The 15,174-nt window shown below is 34.9% G+C and overlaps 1 protein-coding gene across 3 annotated transcripts in view; it reads left to right on the plus strand.

The window, feature by feature from the left end:
• The window catches only part of DACH2 (dachshund family transcription factor 2), a 647,327-nt gene extending 633,165 nt beyond the window's left edge, over positions 1–14,162 (plus strand). The window contains exons 11-12 of one of the 3 annotated variants that reach the window (XM_019659905.1): positions 9,275–9,319; positions 13,667–14,162. In XM_019659905.1, coding sequence (XP_019515450.1) covers positions 9,275–9,279 — 5 coding nt within the window. In that variant the 3' untranslated portion in view covers positions 9,280–9,319; positions 13,667–14,162. Of the gene's footprint in view, positions 1–9,274 lie in introns of all 3 variants that reach the window. The other 2 variants (XM_019659904.1, XM_019659903.1) reach the window with 2 other exon arrangements.
• The last annotated feature ends 1,012 nt before the right edge of the window (positions 14,163–15,174 follow it).

Here is a 15,174-nt window from a genome sequence, read left to right on the forward strand (position 1 = left end):
TTTCACATAAAATAAACATACCGGGTGTCATTAAGTGCACCTTCAGATCAATGATTTTTGCAAATGACATTCAAGTACCATTTGCGTAGTACATTTTTGCTGATAAAAGCAAATTAAATTAGCACAACTACAAGTGCACTGATAAAAACTCAAACAGAACAGCAGTACCATTAGCTAACAAAGTAATATTTTCTCTTTACTGCATTCTGCCATTTAGTTATTATCCTATTGGAAATCTAATTATAATCCTTTTACTCCCTAGTCAAACTTCACAGTTTTTGCAAGCTTAGCACTGACAAGTGATTTCATTACATTTGATTGCCAGCGCCCAGATTGACTTAACTTCACTTGGAGACCTAAAAGCCCTCTCGGTTTCTCAGATTCCCTGTTTGCACATTACAGCAACAGCTCCTTTAATTAATTAGCATGAACAGCAGTAACATGAACTGCTGAACAGAAAATAACATCATTTTATGATCGCAGGGAGACTTCTCCTTTTGCATGTTTATACCTTAGTTAACTTTTGTATGACTATATTTCATTGTTAGGGGATACTAGTACCGTTGACAGTGTGTGTTTCTTAAATTTTTGAAAATTGACATCATCATCTTAATAATAATAGATAAAACAAACCCATATATGAAGCTTATACATTTTAGAAAACAAACAACAGACTTCATGAACTGACTTTCTAGTAATAAAATAAAAAGTCCAAGGGAGACAGCATAATAAAGTACAAGGGCACAGTGACACTTGCTTCTATTTCTGTCACTGCATTTGTTTGGGGAAAACAAAACAATCTAGGAACCGCTTTTTGCAAGAGGAATATCAATCTCTGAATAATTTTTACATTTGCTTTTTTGCCTACATGTTTGACAATGACACAAAATGACACAAAATGGAATGTATTTGTCCTCTGATATTTTTCCATAAATATGGTGGAATCTTAAGTAAATTTTCCTTTTTTTTGCTACTAATATACCAGAAGTAGATATTAAATCCAATCTTCATGTAAAAAGTAAACCAAAATTTGATTTAAAAGGTAAACCTACTTAACCATTTTTTTCCTCTAACCATTTTTGTTTAGAAAAAAATGTGAGAGCTTATTCAGTGAGTATAGACTGACCATTGTAAAATATACAATGCCTATATTATATGTAACACTTGGCTAAGATGCCACTGAAAAATTAAAAGGAAAGGGACTAAAGTACCATTTGACTGTAAAAGCAGCAGATACAATTTTAACATCAATATGTTAAAAATGTATTTTACAGTGTAATTTAATATACATATATTTATAATATAGAACTTTTAAGATTTATAGTGTAAAAGATATATGAATATTTATATTATTATCCATTATTTCAAAATCAATCTCAACTGTGTCTAGCCTTCCTTAATTTGAAACATCCTTATTATCTCCTCTCTTTGCTGCTTGCTTAGTAACCTAGAACAACATTTCTCCAAAGAGCTTAAGACGCCATGCCAAAACTTATTACCAACAATTACCCTTGGGCTAAGATTGTCATTGCAGAATTTGACAGAACTGAAAGTGGTGGTAGGAGCAAGTAAGGGGACCAGAGATGATGTCACATATGATTTCTTGTCATGTATGTGATATGACAAGAAAAACTAAAAGGAGAGCAGATATAATTTCTCTATAGGCTTTGCTACTAAGTCCCACCACAGTGTGCTCTACATCTTTCTCTAGGGTTTCCAGGACTACTTCCTGCCATACCCTCATTAATCAATAATTTCCCCTCCCCCCTTGATGTCTTGTACTGTGTTGGAAGATATACATAGGCAATCTAATATTCCCATTGTATGGTGGAAATGTTCCCTTGTAAAATAGATAACATGTCAGAAATTAGAGAGATTGTGGGAAGTTGGTCCTTTTTCCTCTTAAATGCTTCCTTTGAGAGTAAGACCCTTTTACTACCCAGGGAAACTTTTACTGGAACCACCACCATAGAGTAGAAAAGGCTCTAGCATACACCCAACACAGAGAAGACCCTAATGTCTTTCTTTAAAGCAGCACCATTTTTTTCCTATGAGTTTCATTAGATGGCCTGAGTCTTTTTACATTCTTTCCCAACAAATCTTTATGTCTCATTTTCTTCATCCTCCATAAGACATTTTTTTAATCTTAATTGATGGTATCTCCCAGACCATACCTCTTTGCTGTGCAGTTCCTGTCAGATTATAACACACACTATGCTCTAGTTCTTTCTTAGCAGAATGTGAAGAGCTTACATTATGAGATAATGTTGGGCCTGGTTGTCATGGGGGTGGCTTATGAGTATAGCACTTCACCACTGCATTGCTAACAGAATATTTGCAATGGCTGAAAGTCTGTCACTCTAACTATGGTGATAACATAAAATCTTGTCTCCAGATCTAAGAGTTATAATTCTAGTTACATCTCACTTACATAATAAATTATATAGTAATTGTAATAATAGCAAGATAGTAAGACTTGCAAGCCAAGATAGATTGTTCTGCTACTCAGCATTTTGGAATCTACAGAACTAATTCATTAGTTAAAAGGTCTTTCTGAATGTAATGTAGGAAGGGTTGTTTAACTCAACTCTAATAACTCCTTAACCAGTTACTTTTTGCCCCATCCACATATGCAATACAATTTTTTAAGCTTGGGATTCACTGCATCCCAACCCCAACCCAGATAATATTGTAGGAACATATAAAAGGAAACCTTTAACTGATGAAGCGTTTAAGTTTTATTATTCACTTTCACATTTGTGTTTTAAGGAAGAAAACACAGCATTTTCATAGAAGGCTGTAATCACATGTCATTGTTGTCACACCAGTTTAAAAGAAGAATTATTATGTTGCTGCCACACATATTGGCACATACATATTGCTGCTGTGTGATGGTTCTATGCCAAGTTGCTTATCATTCTTGAAATGAGAAATTGATAACTTAAAATTGGAAATAGTGGAGGGAGGAGAAGCAATACCTAGTATTTTTATAACTTGGTGAACTTTGAACCTTTCTTTTCTATTTCTTTTTTTGAAGGGGTATTTAATTTAAAGAGTTTAACTTATTGGGTGACTTATCTGAAGCTTCCATTGATAGATTCGGTTATGGCTAAATGCAGGACATAAATAATAAATCCATTGAAGATGTCTCCCTTTCTAGTTCCCTCCAGTCTCCCTTCCTTTCAAAGACTTTTATTTTAGTTTACTTTAGTTTTATATTTGGCTAAGTTTTCCTGTTCTGCTGTACAAAATGTGTCAAGTCTAGGTTTATTGCTAGCTTTCTTATTAGTGACAATTCCATCAGAAAGAGGATCTTGTTTTTGTGCCATTCTTAACACACTCATCCTCTAGCAGGATGGTTAAGAAAGGTATGATTAACCCCCATTGTATAAATAGGAAAGTAACCTAAGAGAAATTAAGTGACTTGCTGTTGATAGTGGGTTTTAAAACACTGTTCCCTCTTAATTCCCTCTCCCACTGTTCTCAATATCAAGCTATATTAATAGTATCACTATCAAGCCATACCTGTAAAAATCACTCATAGTTAGCTAGCTAGGATGTGAGGTCAGACAATTAAGTTCTTGAACTCATCCTAGAAAAACTGCTACATAACTCATTGCTGAATATCACTATGCTCACCTTTGACATACTTCCCTTGGGAAGCTATGCACTGACACCAGTGCCTAGTTCACCCTTCAAATCAATTTCGGAACTCTTTTTCTGGAATGGCAATCAGAGCTGTTGTCGTATTACCCTTGATGTCCTAAATGTCATCAAAATGTCTTCATTTCAATATTTTCTTTACCTTCGGGTAAAAAAAGAAGTCATTGGGGGCCAGATCAGGTGAGTAGGGAGAGTGTCCCAATACAGTTATTTGTTTACTGGCTAAAAAAGCCCTCACAGACAGTGCCGTCTGAGATGGTACATTGTCATGATGCAAGTGCCATGAATTGTTGGCAAAAATTTCAGATTGTCTAAGTTCTTCATGCAGCCTTTTCAGCATTTCCAAATAGTACACTTGGTAACTGTCCATTTGGTATAAATTCATAATGAATAATCCCTCTGCTATCAAAAAAGGTTAGTAACATCATTGCAACAAGTTCATGAACTTAATTGTCAGACCTTGTATTCATCTGGACTATAATATTATTCCATGCAAAGCAAAACATCAGGGCTTCAGTGGTGAAAGGCTTCTGTAGTTTGTAGTTAATTAACTGAAACAATAGCCTAAAGCCAACTATAATTGAATAATCACTTCTGCCTTAAAACTTTACAGAGATTGGGGTAACACTTAGAAAAATCACACAAATACCATGCATCTCTCTTTTCTATTTAATACTGTGTAGACGTGCTGAAATAGTAATGGAATGGACACACCTAGATCACCCAACTCAGGTAACCATTGAGATTGTGCCACTGGGCCCCACAAGATACCTACTACATAAGGCCACTGTACTAAAACCAGGAGACATAGCAGCTCAATCCAATACATTGAAACAAATACAAGGAGGCAGCCAAAATGCAGAGACAAACAAACATATCCCAAATGAAAGAACAGATCAAAGCTCCAGAAAAACAACTAAACAAAATGGAGACAGACAATCTATCAGATACCTAGTCCAAAACACTGGTTATAAGGATGCTGTGTGATCTCAGGGAGAACTTCAAAAAGAGATAAGAAACATTAAAATGGAGATGGAAAATATAAAAAAAGCACTAGTCAGAAATAAAGAAAATAATAATTGAAATTAAGAATACATTAGAAGGAATCAACCATAGATTAGATGAAGCAGAGAATGAAATCAGTCATTTGGAAGATAAGGTAGCAGAAAACACTCAATCATAGCAGCAAAAAGAAAAAAGAAAGAATCCAGAAAAATGAGAATAGTTTAAGGGACATCCAGGACAACATCAAGTGTACCAATATTTTCATCATAGGGGTACCAGAAGGAGAAGAGAGAGAGCAAGGAATTGAAAACCTATTTGAATAAATAATAACTGAAAAGTTCCCTAACCTGGTGAAGGAAATAGACACACAAGCCCAGAAAGTTCAGAGGGTCTCAAACAGGATGAACCCAAAGAGGCCCGCACTAAGACACATCATAATTATAATGGCAAAGTTTAAAGACAGAGAGAATCTTAAAAGCAGCAAGAGTGAGGCAACTAGTAATTTATAAGGGAGCTCCCATAAGATTGTCACATTTTCTCAACAGAATCTTTGCAGGTTAGAGGGGATTGGCAGAAAATATTCAAAGTGATGAAAAGTAAGGCCCTGCAACCAAGATTACTCTACCCAACAAAGCTATAATTAAGAATTGAAGGACAGATAAAGAGCTTCCCAGAATAGAAAAATCTAAAGGAGTTCATCATCACCAAACCAGTATTACACGGAATCTTAAAGGGACTTCCTTAAGACAAAAAAAAAAAGAACGATAAAAAATATTAATAATAAAAAGGCAATAACTACATATCTATCAACAGTTACTTTGAATGTAAATTGATTAAATGCTCCTAACAAAAGATAGGGTGGTTGAATGGATAAGGTAACAAGACCCTTATATATGCTGCCTACAAGGGATTCATTTCAAATGTAAAGACAGACTGAAAGGGAAGGACTGGGAAAAAGATATTTCATGAAAATGGAAATGATGAAAAAAAAATGCTGGGGTAGCAATACTTACACAAGACTAAATAGACTAACACAAAGACTATAACAAGAGACAATGAATGGACCCCATAATCCCACTTCTGGGTATTTATCTGAAGAAAACCAGAACACTACTTCAAAGGGACATTTGCATCCATATGTTCATTGCAGCATTATTTACAATAACCAAGATATGGAGGCAACCTGGGTGTCCATCAGTGGATGAATGAATGGATAAAGAAGAGGTGGTACATATATACAATGGAGTATTACTGAGGCATAAAAAAAGTATAAATCTTGTCATCTACAACAACATGGATGTACTTAGAGGGTATTTTGCTGAGTGGAATAAGGCAGACAGAGACAGACAAATGTCATATGACTTCACCTATATGTGGAATCTAGAAAACAGGCTAAACAAACAAAATGGAAACAATCTCATAGATACAGAGAACATTTTGGTGGTTGCCAGATTGGGGAAGGTAGGGGGAATGGGTGAAGAGGGGGAGGGAATTAAGTTGTACAAATTGACAGTTACAAAATAGTCAGGGGATGTAGAGTACAGCCTGGGTAATATAATCAGTAGTATTGCAATAACTATGTATGGTGTCAGACAAGTACTAGATTTATTGGAGTGATCACTTCATAAGTCCATAAATGTCTAATCACTGTGTTGTACACCTGAAACCAATGTAATACTATATGTCAACTGTAATTGAAAAATTAAAAATAAAAAAAATAAATTAAGGAAGAGAAAATAAAAAAAAACATTGGAAATAATTCACATACTTAAGGTTTCATCTACTTTACCTCAGTAATGCAAATGCTTATTTGGGCAACATTTCACCAAACCCCTATTAGCTTTCAGGAAAGCGTATTTTTTTATCAGTATTTCTTCTCTTTGTCTCTATTATTCCATAAATGTTTAAGTGCTCTTATTTTCTTGAAAACAATCCAAATGAGTGTCATGTTATCTCAGCATTGGTGAGTAACCATTTAAAATGAGTGAGGCAAAACCTGCAATTAAAATCTTACAATATCCTGGCAACTGCATTTTAAACGTCTATGGGAAATATAGGATGTGGTCATTTTTAGTGTTATTCAAGCAAACATTTAATATTTTTCCACTACTTCCATTATCATTTTCCTCCATATTTTGATTCCTTTGAAATGAGGATTTTTAGTGTTTTTCTATCAGTTGAGTATACAAAAAAGAGTAGTTAAAAGAAGTAAAAAGAGTATAATTGTGTTTTTATATATTATACTAATATATTTTCAATATGCATCCTATACAAAACTCAAAGAAATTTGACCTTTACAAAACATTTGTAACTTATTTATGGAAGGTGGGTGATAAGACGTTAGATTTTTTTAGAGGATCAGCATAGCAAGCTAAGAAGCTTAGAACTTTTCACCATGCTATTATCTACAACAAGAAGCATTGAAAGAATCTGTCATTCCACATGTGACAGAAGTGTTTAGAATGGCTTAGCATGGCTCTGAACATTGTCAGTGTTCCATAAATCGTAGTTTTTATTTGTTCTTTCCCTGCCTTTCTCTTCCCTGCTGGAAAGTAGAATTCAAGTACTTCTGGAGCTCTTAGTGTACCTCAAAAGTTGGAGGTCTGTGTGCTGACACATGCACTTGTATTGCTACTTTACAAATGGTCTATGGGAGGCACAATAAAGTGGTAGGAAGAGCACGGGTCCGGGTTTCTCAGTTACTAACCGTGAGAAGTCCTTCAACCTCTCTGTGACTTAATTTTAGTAAAATAGTAATAATATTTGTCTAATCTTTCTCATCAATAAGTAAGGGCAATACTCTGTAACAAATATGACAGGTAAAATATATTATTACTCTGTCCCTTAAAATACATGTGAAGTTAGCATTTGTGTTTGCATGTATAAATTTTAGTAGGGGTGAAATATTTGGCATATAATTGATATATATAATTTTCTTTAAAATATATGCTCTTTAATATACAGTTATGGTAAATATATTTTTATATTTTATCCCTATATGAGGCTAGACAGGAAGGTATCAATGCTCCCATTTTAGGGTGGGTCTTACAAGAACTAGAGATTAGATAAAGGGGAAAAGGGTATATTAAAGAATCAATTCACAAAAACAAAGTGAGTCAAAAGCTAGCAAGAGAGGTTGATACTCCATTTATGATACCATTACAAAGAGCAGACTTGTACTTGTCTTTGGCTTGATTAAATATAAGTCAGATGTTTTTTAGGGCTAATAAGTCCAAGTGGTTATTATGTTCAAGAAAGTTCCATTTTTTTAAAAAGTGCCACATTAGAATAGTAAGCACTACACCTTTCTGAAAAGTGACTTTATGTCAATGCTTTTCTCTGGACAAAGGGAAATCAAATGCTATTTTGTTATCTGCCCATATCTTGGAATGGTCTACTTTCCTACTCTCAAGTTAGTAGTTTCATGTTCATACTGCTGTACTAATAACTAACTGGACACCAGACTAACCCCACTACTGTTGCTCATTTGTTATGAGAATGTCACATTCTGAAAATGTTTCCACAATTGAAGTAGAGTTCATGCAATTAATTGTATATTTAATTTGGATTGAAGGTAAGATAAAGTAGAGCATTAACCAGTATGTTGTTTATCTCTCTCTTATTCAGGTTAGGAAAACATGACTTTTCTAATGTGATCTTATTTAGTGCCAAATAACATAGTGCCCATTTGAAAATTAGAGACACAACACTAATTAAATAACTTAAAGAAAACCTAACGCTTAACACTTAACCAGAGAAATCATTTATAAAATATTGCCATTAGTTCACGAATGTGTTCACTACCTCAAAAGAAAGGTTTGATAGCCCAAAGTATGCTTGTAATGCCTGTTAGTTCTTAAGGAAGTCCAATTGTTTATATAAGTGAATAAGAGTTAAGGAAACACTTGGAAGAAAACATGAGCTCTGGGTAGGAAAAATAATTTTTTTCTAAACATCAATTTAAACCTTCAAAAACATTATGGACACATTTCTTGGCAGTTTAAAAAAAACAAATAGTGAGAAGTTACTTTTAAATAACCATTCTGTAGGGAAGGAAATCTCATCCTGAGGGGAAATTGCAATCATTAACAAAGATTTCAACTCAGAGAAAATGGTGTGGATCTTTTACTCATGTTTTAGACCGTGAAAGGGTGGGGATTGGGGCGGGGGAAACCTTTTTAAATGTCTTGCTTATTAAACTATTCATGCATTTCACCACAGGTTGTAAAGCAGCAGAACATGCACAAGGGGCTCATAAGTATATTTTAAAGTTAGGGAATATCATTTACACAGTTTTTATATTGTCAATATCACCCCCAGACAATAAGATTAAGCTTTAAACTACTGTAAATCTACAGTTTTCTCACCTTTGTATAATTTCATTTTTAATAGAATGAGACTCACATCAGTGAATATATGATTAAGGAATAAGCCTAATAAAATAATACATTTATTGCACACAGATTTATTCAAGTCTTGGACATATATAGCACCGCAAAATACTATAAAGCCAGTTTGTGGTTTTCAGTGAGTTCATTGAGTAGATTTTGGATTTTTTCTGTTGGAATGAAATTTTGACCCAGTCTTATTGTTTTTTCCTGTGCAGCCTGAACACTGATGGCGGAATACGACCTGATCATAGGCACGGATAGTGTCTGTAGCAGTTACCTGCTTATCTAGTGCTGTAATTCTTTAGAATCCATACTCAAATTCTTAAAATATGGAACCTTCAATTACTATTTGTTCATTACCAATAAATAGAACCTTGCACGTACAGGAAAAATGTGCTAGAGGATGGGTTTCACACGTTTTTAGGGGATAATCATAATGATGATTGAATATAACTTTACACTTCTATAATCCCTCTCTTCCATGGAGTTCATAGTGCTTCATAAATGTTACCATATTAATCCACACAGCATCCTAGAGGGGTAAGTAGGTGGAAGAACTTTTAAGACAGAGAAAATGCTATTTCTAATTGCTGTAACAGAAATTAAAATGCAGATATGCCCATTTTAAGCTGTGATTACTATGAAATAGCTTTACATTTGGCTGACCTGGGATTTAACAGGAATTATGTGTGAACATAATTTGTGCAAATGATCACTATTTGTTATGACTGTTTTAGAGCTCACCTTTCTAAAAGATACATGTTGCTTGTAGCACACTCTGAGGGAACATAGAGAGCTTTAGTTTGTAGATTTTACCACACCTAGTTCTCCCTTTGATCTGTTGATGGTGGAGCAACTCATTTAATTCCTTTCTACTAGCATATTCCTTATCTGTAAAGAACGTAATGACAAAAACACATATCCAAGGTACTAAAACTACCCCATTTTTTTTCTGCTCTCTTCCCATCTCCAATTCTGCTTCCTCTCTATTAAGCTATCATCAAGCAAACTAAAAAATCTATAGACATATGAAAGGAGAAAGGCAGATATGATGGGTCGGTCACACCACAGATATTTTCCATTGCCCACCCTCTGGTCTACACATGGCCTGATGCCTAAGATGGTCCAGTGATTAGAACCAAATGGGTCATTTGGCTTGAATTGCCCAGGAAATGGCCTCAAATATTTTTAACTGTTTACTTAATGGAGACCTGGCCAAAGGCTGGTGGCAAATACCTGTCATCATTATTTTCATGCCTCCTAAGAATCTAATAGAGCAGAATTCCAGGGTGTTAAATTGTACTCTGGTGATTAAAAAGATTTAATGCCCCTCCTACAGTGCCCTCCTTAACACAAGCAAAATCAAATCCATTACGTTATTTTTACATCTGCCTGAGAATTAAGTTCTGTTGTGACAGAAGCACCATTTATCGTATGTAAGAGGCCAACTGAGTTTTTATCCATTTTCCAATAATCAGTTCCCTGTGGCAGTACATGCAGTTTCTGCTGGAAGGGCCACCTACCTTACACACTTTTAAATATTACACTAATTCATATTTATGTGACAATCCAGTCATTCCATTCTCTGAAAGAATTCCTTCTAAGGTGCAGGCATTTGGCTTCTGGTGCTCTCTACAAACTGTAGAAGGTCTACTTGTGTAGATTAGGTGTGCTGCTTTAACCTAATTCACTGAGCTAATGCAAATTAGAAATAAGTCATGGAGAAGGACTGAAGCAAATGAAATTGTTTTAAATTACATTAATACCAAACATGTGAATTGAAAAACCAAGTGGTATGACTAAAATATAACATCCAGAAATGTCTCATTATTTGATAGGCAAATAGCATATATTGAACTATAGGGGAAACTGAATGGCATTTTCAAATTAACTAAGACACTTCAAAACAAACTAGTGTCTTTTTTACAAATAAATATGTTTAATTGACTGCTTGACTATGAGGAATCCTTATTTGTTTTCTTCTGGCCCTTTCCCACATGTCTGCCTTTTTAATGACATCTAATTTTAGCTTTTCGCTTTCCTTAAGCTTCAGATATATACCACAGAAGGCCAGGCTCACACTAACCTGAATTTGGAACAGTCAGTTGTGGCCCTTTAGGACATGACTGATGGGCAGAGGCTCATCATCTGTATGGAGGTGGCCATACCAGACACCTGGGTCATGGTGTATCCTCACGTGAGGCCGTGATGTGCTAAGGGAAGGACTCCATGGGCCTTCATTTTATTTTTAAAATGATCACTTTGTGTGTGTCAAATTCCCCCTTTTACTTATCTGATAAATCTTAAAGCAATAAACTCTGTCCGCTCCCCACTGATGTCACTCCATGTAAGTCCCTGGGCTCCCTAACATCACTCTGGAGAGGCTTTGTTCCTTGCTCTTCCTGATCTTTAATCTTGTTTGTGCCCAGAATGCATATTAGATCATCTCTGTTTGGAACTCAAGTACAAACCCTCTTAAAAACATGAAACATTCAATTACTAATTAGCTGTTTCCTGTTCCTAATGAAGTGAGCATGCAGGGTTTGGATTAAAATTCAGCTACTGCTCTCCTCTGTTTATGGTTCCAGATGTTTTTGTTTTATCTAGGAGTTTACTTTGACAGCTACTACTAAATGATAAATCACTCATATTATAGGCGAAATGCATTCTGAAATTGAAATGTGGCAAACTTTGAGATTGCTCCAAGGATCAGTGTCAGTTAGCAGGTCAATATCAGCTCCTTCCTTCTGATCACTCAATATCGGCATATGTAAAACAGTAACAGAATCTGTGTCGACACCATACAGCCTGCTATGCAAGATTCCATGTTCCTATTATCTTCTAAATTAGGAGAAAAAATTTTACTACTATGAAATCTCAACTTAATTGTATTCTGGGTAGAAAAATTGATTTATATTAATGCTGTCTTGTTTTTGCTGGCCTAGTGTTTCTGTGGATTTTTGATCTGCTGTGGAAATGGTTTCAGATAGGCCTTATAAAACAGCACATTTAATGAAGGATGTGGGTAGATATGTTTGTGTTTTTTTATAAGGATAATAATTATACATAATAAAGGAGGGAGACTCAGAAATTTCATTTTTCTAAAGGACAAATGATGATTGCTTCTTGGCATTTGTTACTATGCTTATGTACCTTTTTTACAGGATGTTATTTTGTTTTGTCATTACTTTCAAGTTTGTAATGTTCACAATTTGTATTGCATGATTTAAGCTTTAGCTATATTGTATAAATTTCAATCCTGGTAAAATGACTGTCTGCCATTTGATGTTGAAGAACTTTATTTTGACATTTAGGCTATGTATGCAGAGGATGAGGTAGACTGAAAAACTGAGCAACTATCTGGTACATTTTATCAGAATAAATATTCTCAGACCCCACAGGGTGTCTGAACAATTCTCTGGGGTGACCGATGACTACAGTTTCCAAAAATTCATACTTTGTTTTCTTCTGGTTGTTGGAAAGGTTCAGGTAAATTCCATGGGCTCATAGTCTAGTTGCCCTCTAATGAAGTCTGACCCTCCAGTTCACCTGACTAACATAGACACAGATTATTTTGTTATCCTATTACCTCACCACATCTTTATTTTTGGTTCTGAGGTACTATCCAGAAAATCCCTGATACCACACTTTACCTTCTACACAAAAATAATAAATATTTTAAAGATATTATATACAAGTCTAAAAAAGGGTATTTTCTTCCTGACAGTGCTAAGCTTGGACTAGACCAAATTAATGTTTTAGGCTAGGCATATCAGTCCAACTACAATAATGTACTCACCTTTATGTGTGAAGATGATACATTTCACTTACAAACATAGACTTTGTGTTTCTTAAGCATGGGTGATAGATTTGAACTGATCATCCATACTTTCTTTTCTGGTTCTTCTTTTGTGACCATAGGCCAATTTTTATGAGGTAGCTGGATAGAGACTCAGGCCACAAGCCATGGCTATGGAAAAGAACAAGGTTAGCTAAAAAGAGGTAGAATCATTTTTTGAAAATTGTTTCCAATTATAATTTTTACCCACACCATTAAATATTTTCTGGCTTTAGCATGGTATGGATTATTTTGATTACCAATATTTAAATAGAAACTGGTTTAACCAAACACTGTGGATAAAATCATATTCATAACTAGTTTCCCTTCATGCAGTATACACAGTCTCAGGGTTAACCTGGGGAAAGGAAATTCTAAATGTACAAAACTGTCATTACCTGAGACCATAACCAGATACTCCTTTTCCCCTGTTTTGGTAAAACATAGGGATCTCAAATATACCATTATGTACAAAACAGAAAGTAATGTAGATTACTATACACATCACAGTTTATGAAAAGAATCTTCAGTCTTCAATGTCTTCAGTGCCGTGGAAAGAACAGAAAAAACTACTGCATGAAATTTGAAGGATCTTTGAAAACTGAGACATTAACATATAGAAATGTTAAGAAATTAAAAATTTTACCAATACTAAAGCAAGCCTGTTACATCAGATCCTTTAGTTTCTTGGAGACAGAATTTTGGTATTTTGATGCACATATCAGAAGTACTCCTCAGAAGAACTAACTTGTTTTCTTTTTTTTTTAAGGGGATAACTATTACTGTTTAACAATGGTACATCAGTTTTATTGGGCCTGAAAAGTCCTTGCTGACTTTACATAAATGAAGAAGCTTGTGATTCCAGTTTATCTCTGAAACTGTGCAACATGGCATTATTTCAATTGTGTTTATCATCAAAGCTTTGTTTACTGAAGCAGCTACTCAATCTATATTGCATTATAAAAAAAGGAACGTGTGTACATTTTAAAAGCAATGATGTAAACTTTGTTCTCACATTAGATTGACCAGATTAAGAATATGAGCTAAATTCTCATGGCTAAAGTAACTTGACCATAGTTGATGCTTTTCTATGCTCACTTCAGTTCGCTTTTTGTCTTTTAAGGGAAAAAATGCGGTAGTGTGTTAGAGACTAGAAACTTATATGTATGGTTTCTCTGTTCTACCATATATTAAGTTAAAGTATACCTTCTTTGTTAAAAATGTACTTGCTAAACTTCAGTATAAATAAAAGCATTTTGACTTTGTCAATTGTCACTGAGTTTTTATTTTCAAATTGCCAACTATAGCCATTGAAGGAGAGTTCTCATGCAAATCAAAATATAGGAACTAGGAAGGTGTTTGGAAAGCTTCCTCTGGTTCAGTTATTTTCAAAAAAATATGAATATGCATTTTATTTCAGTTCAGCTGTGTACATAGGCCAACAGCATTGTCATTGGTTCTTCTATTGAATCACACCAGATTACCTTTTCCTGGCTGTGTGTGCTTAACCTGCTTTTAGGAACAAGGGTTGTATTGAGAAGCAGGAAAAATATGGTGAAATCAAGAATGAAAAATCTTTTCTGAGTATCTATTATTTCTAAAAAGTTTCTTCTCAAACCGCCTTCAGTGGGGAACAAGAAGAACAAAAACAAGAAGGGGTATATGTCTACTCTGGCCCAAAGAAAGTCTAGGTCTCCTTGTACATCCAAATATCCATTACAGCTTAATGAAAAAAAACCTAATGCCACAGTCCTCCCCTACACTTTATCGAATCTGTCTTCACCTTCTCCTTGATTCATTTCCACTACAATTCTGGAGCCTACCAAATTCTGGTTCACCAAGGATCCTCTCTGTTTTTCCTATATGGTACCATTTCAGCTTCTCACCCTGTCTTGTGAAAGGTGTATGGTATCCCACAGTGCTTCTAGCTAGCCAGCCCACAACTATAGGTCTTCAAGTTTCGAACTGTGTTTCAAGTTTGAAACATCCACAGATGTTTCCTCATCATCTCCTCACCATCTTCTTTTATGGAAGTTTTAGCAGTCCTGAGAAGAATATAAGTTCTTTCTTTGCTCTAGAGGTGAAAGATCCCTAAGGGTTTTTTTTGTTGGCTAAGCAGGCCTGCTCTAGCAGTATGCCCTTTCCCCCACCATAGCATGATAAGCAGGGTATCAAATAGCCAATCACATGATATGCAAGGTTGCATTATTTAATACTTAACATAATGACCAGAGGAAGCCTGTCATTAGCTGCCCAATTCTCAGAAGTGCAGGAGCC

The sequence above is a fragment of the Hipposideros armiger genome, unplaced genomic scaffold (genome assembly GCF_001890085.2).
Source record: "Hipposideros armiger isolate ML-2016 unplaced genomic scaffold, ASM189008v1 scaffold_306, whole genome shotgun sequence".
NCBI classification, from domain to species: domain Eukaryota; kingdom Metazoa; phylum Chordata; class Mammalia; order Chiroptera; family Hipposideridae; genus Hipposideros; species Hipposideros armiger.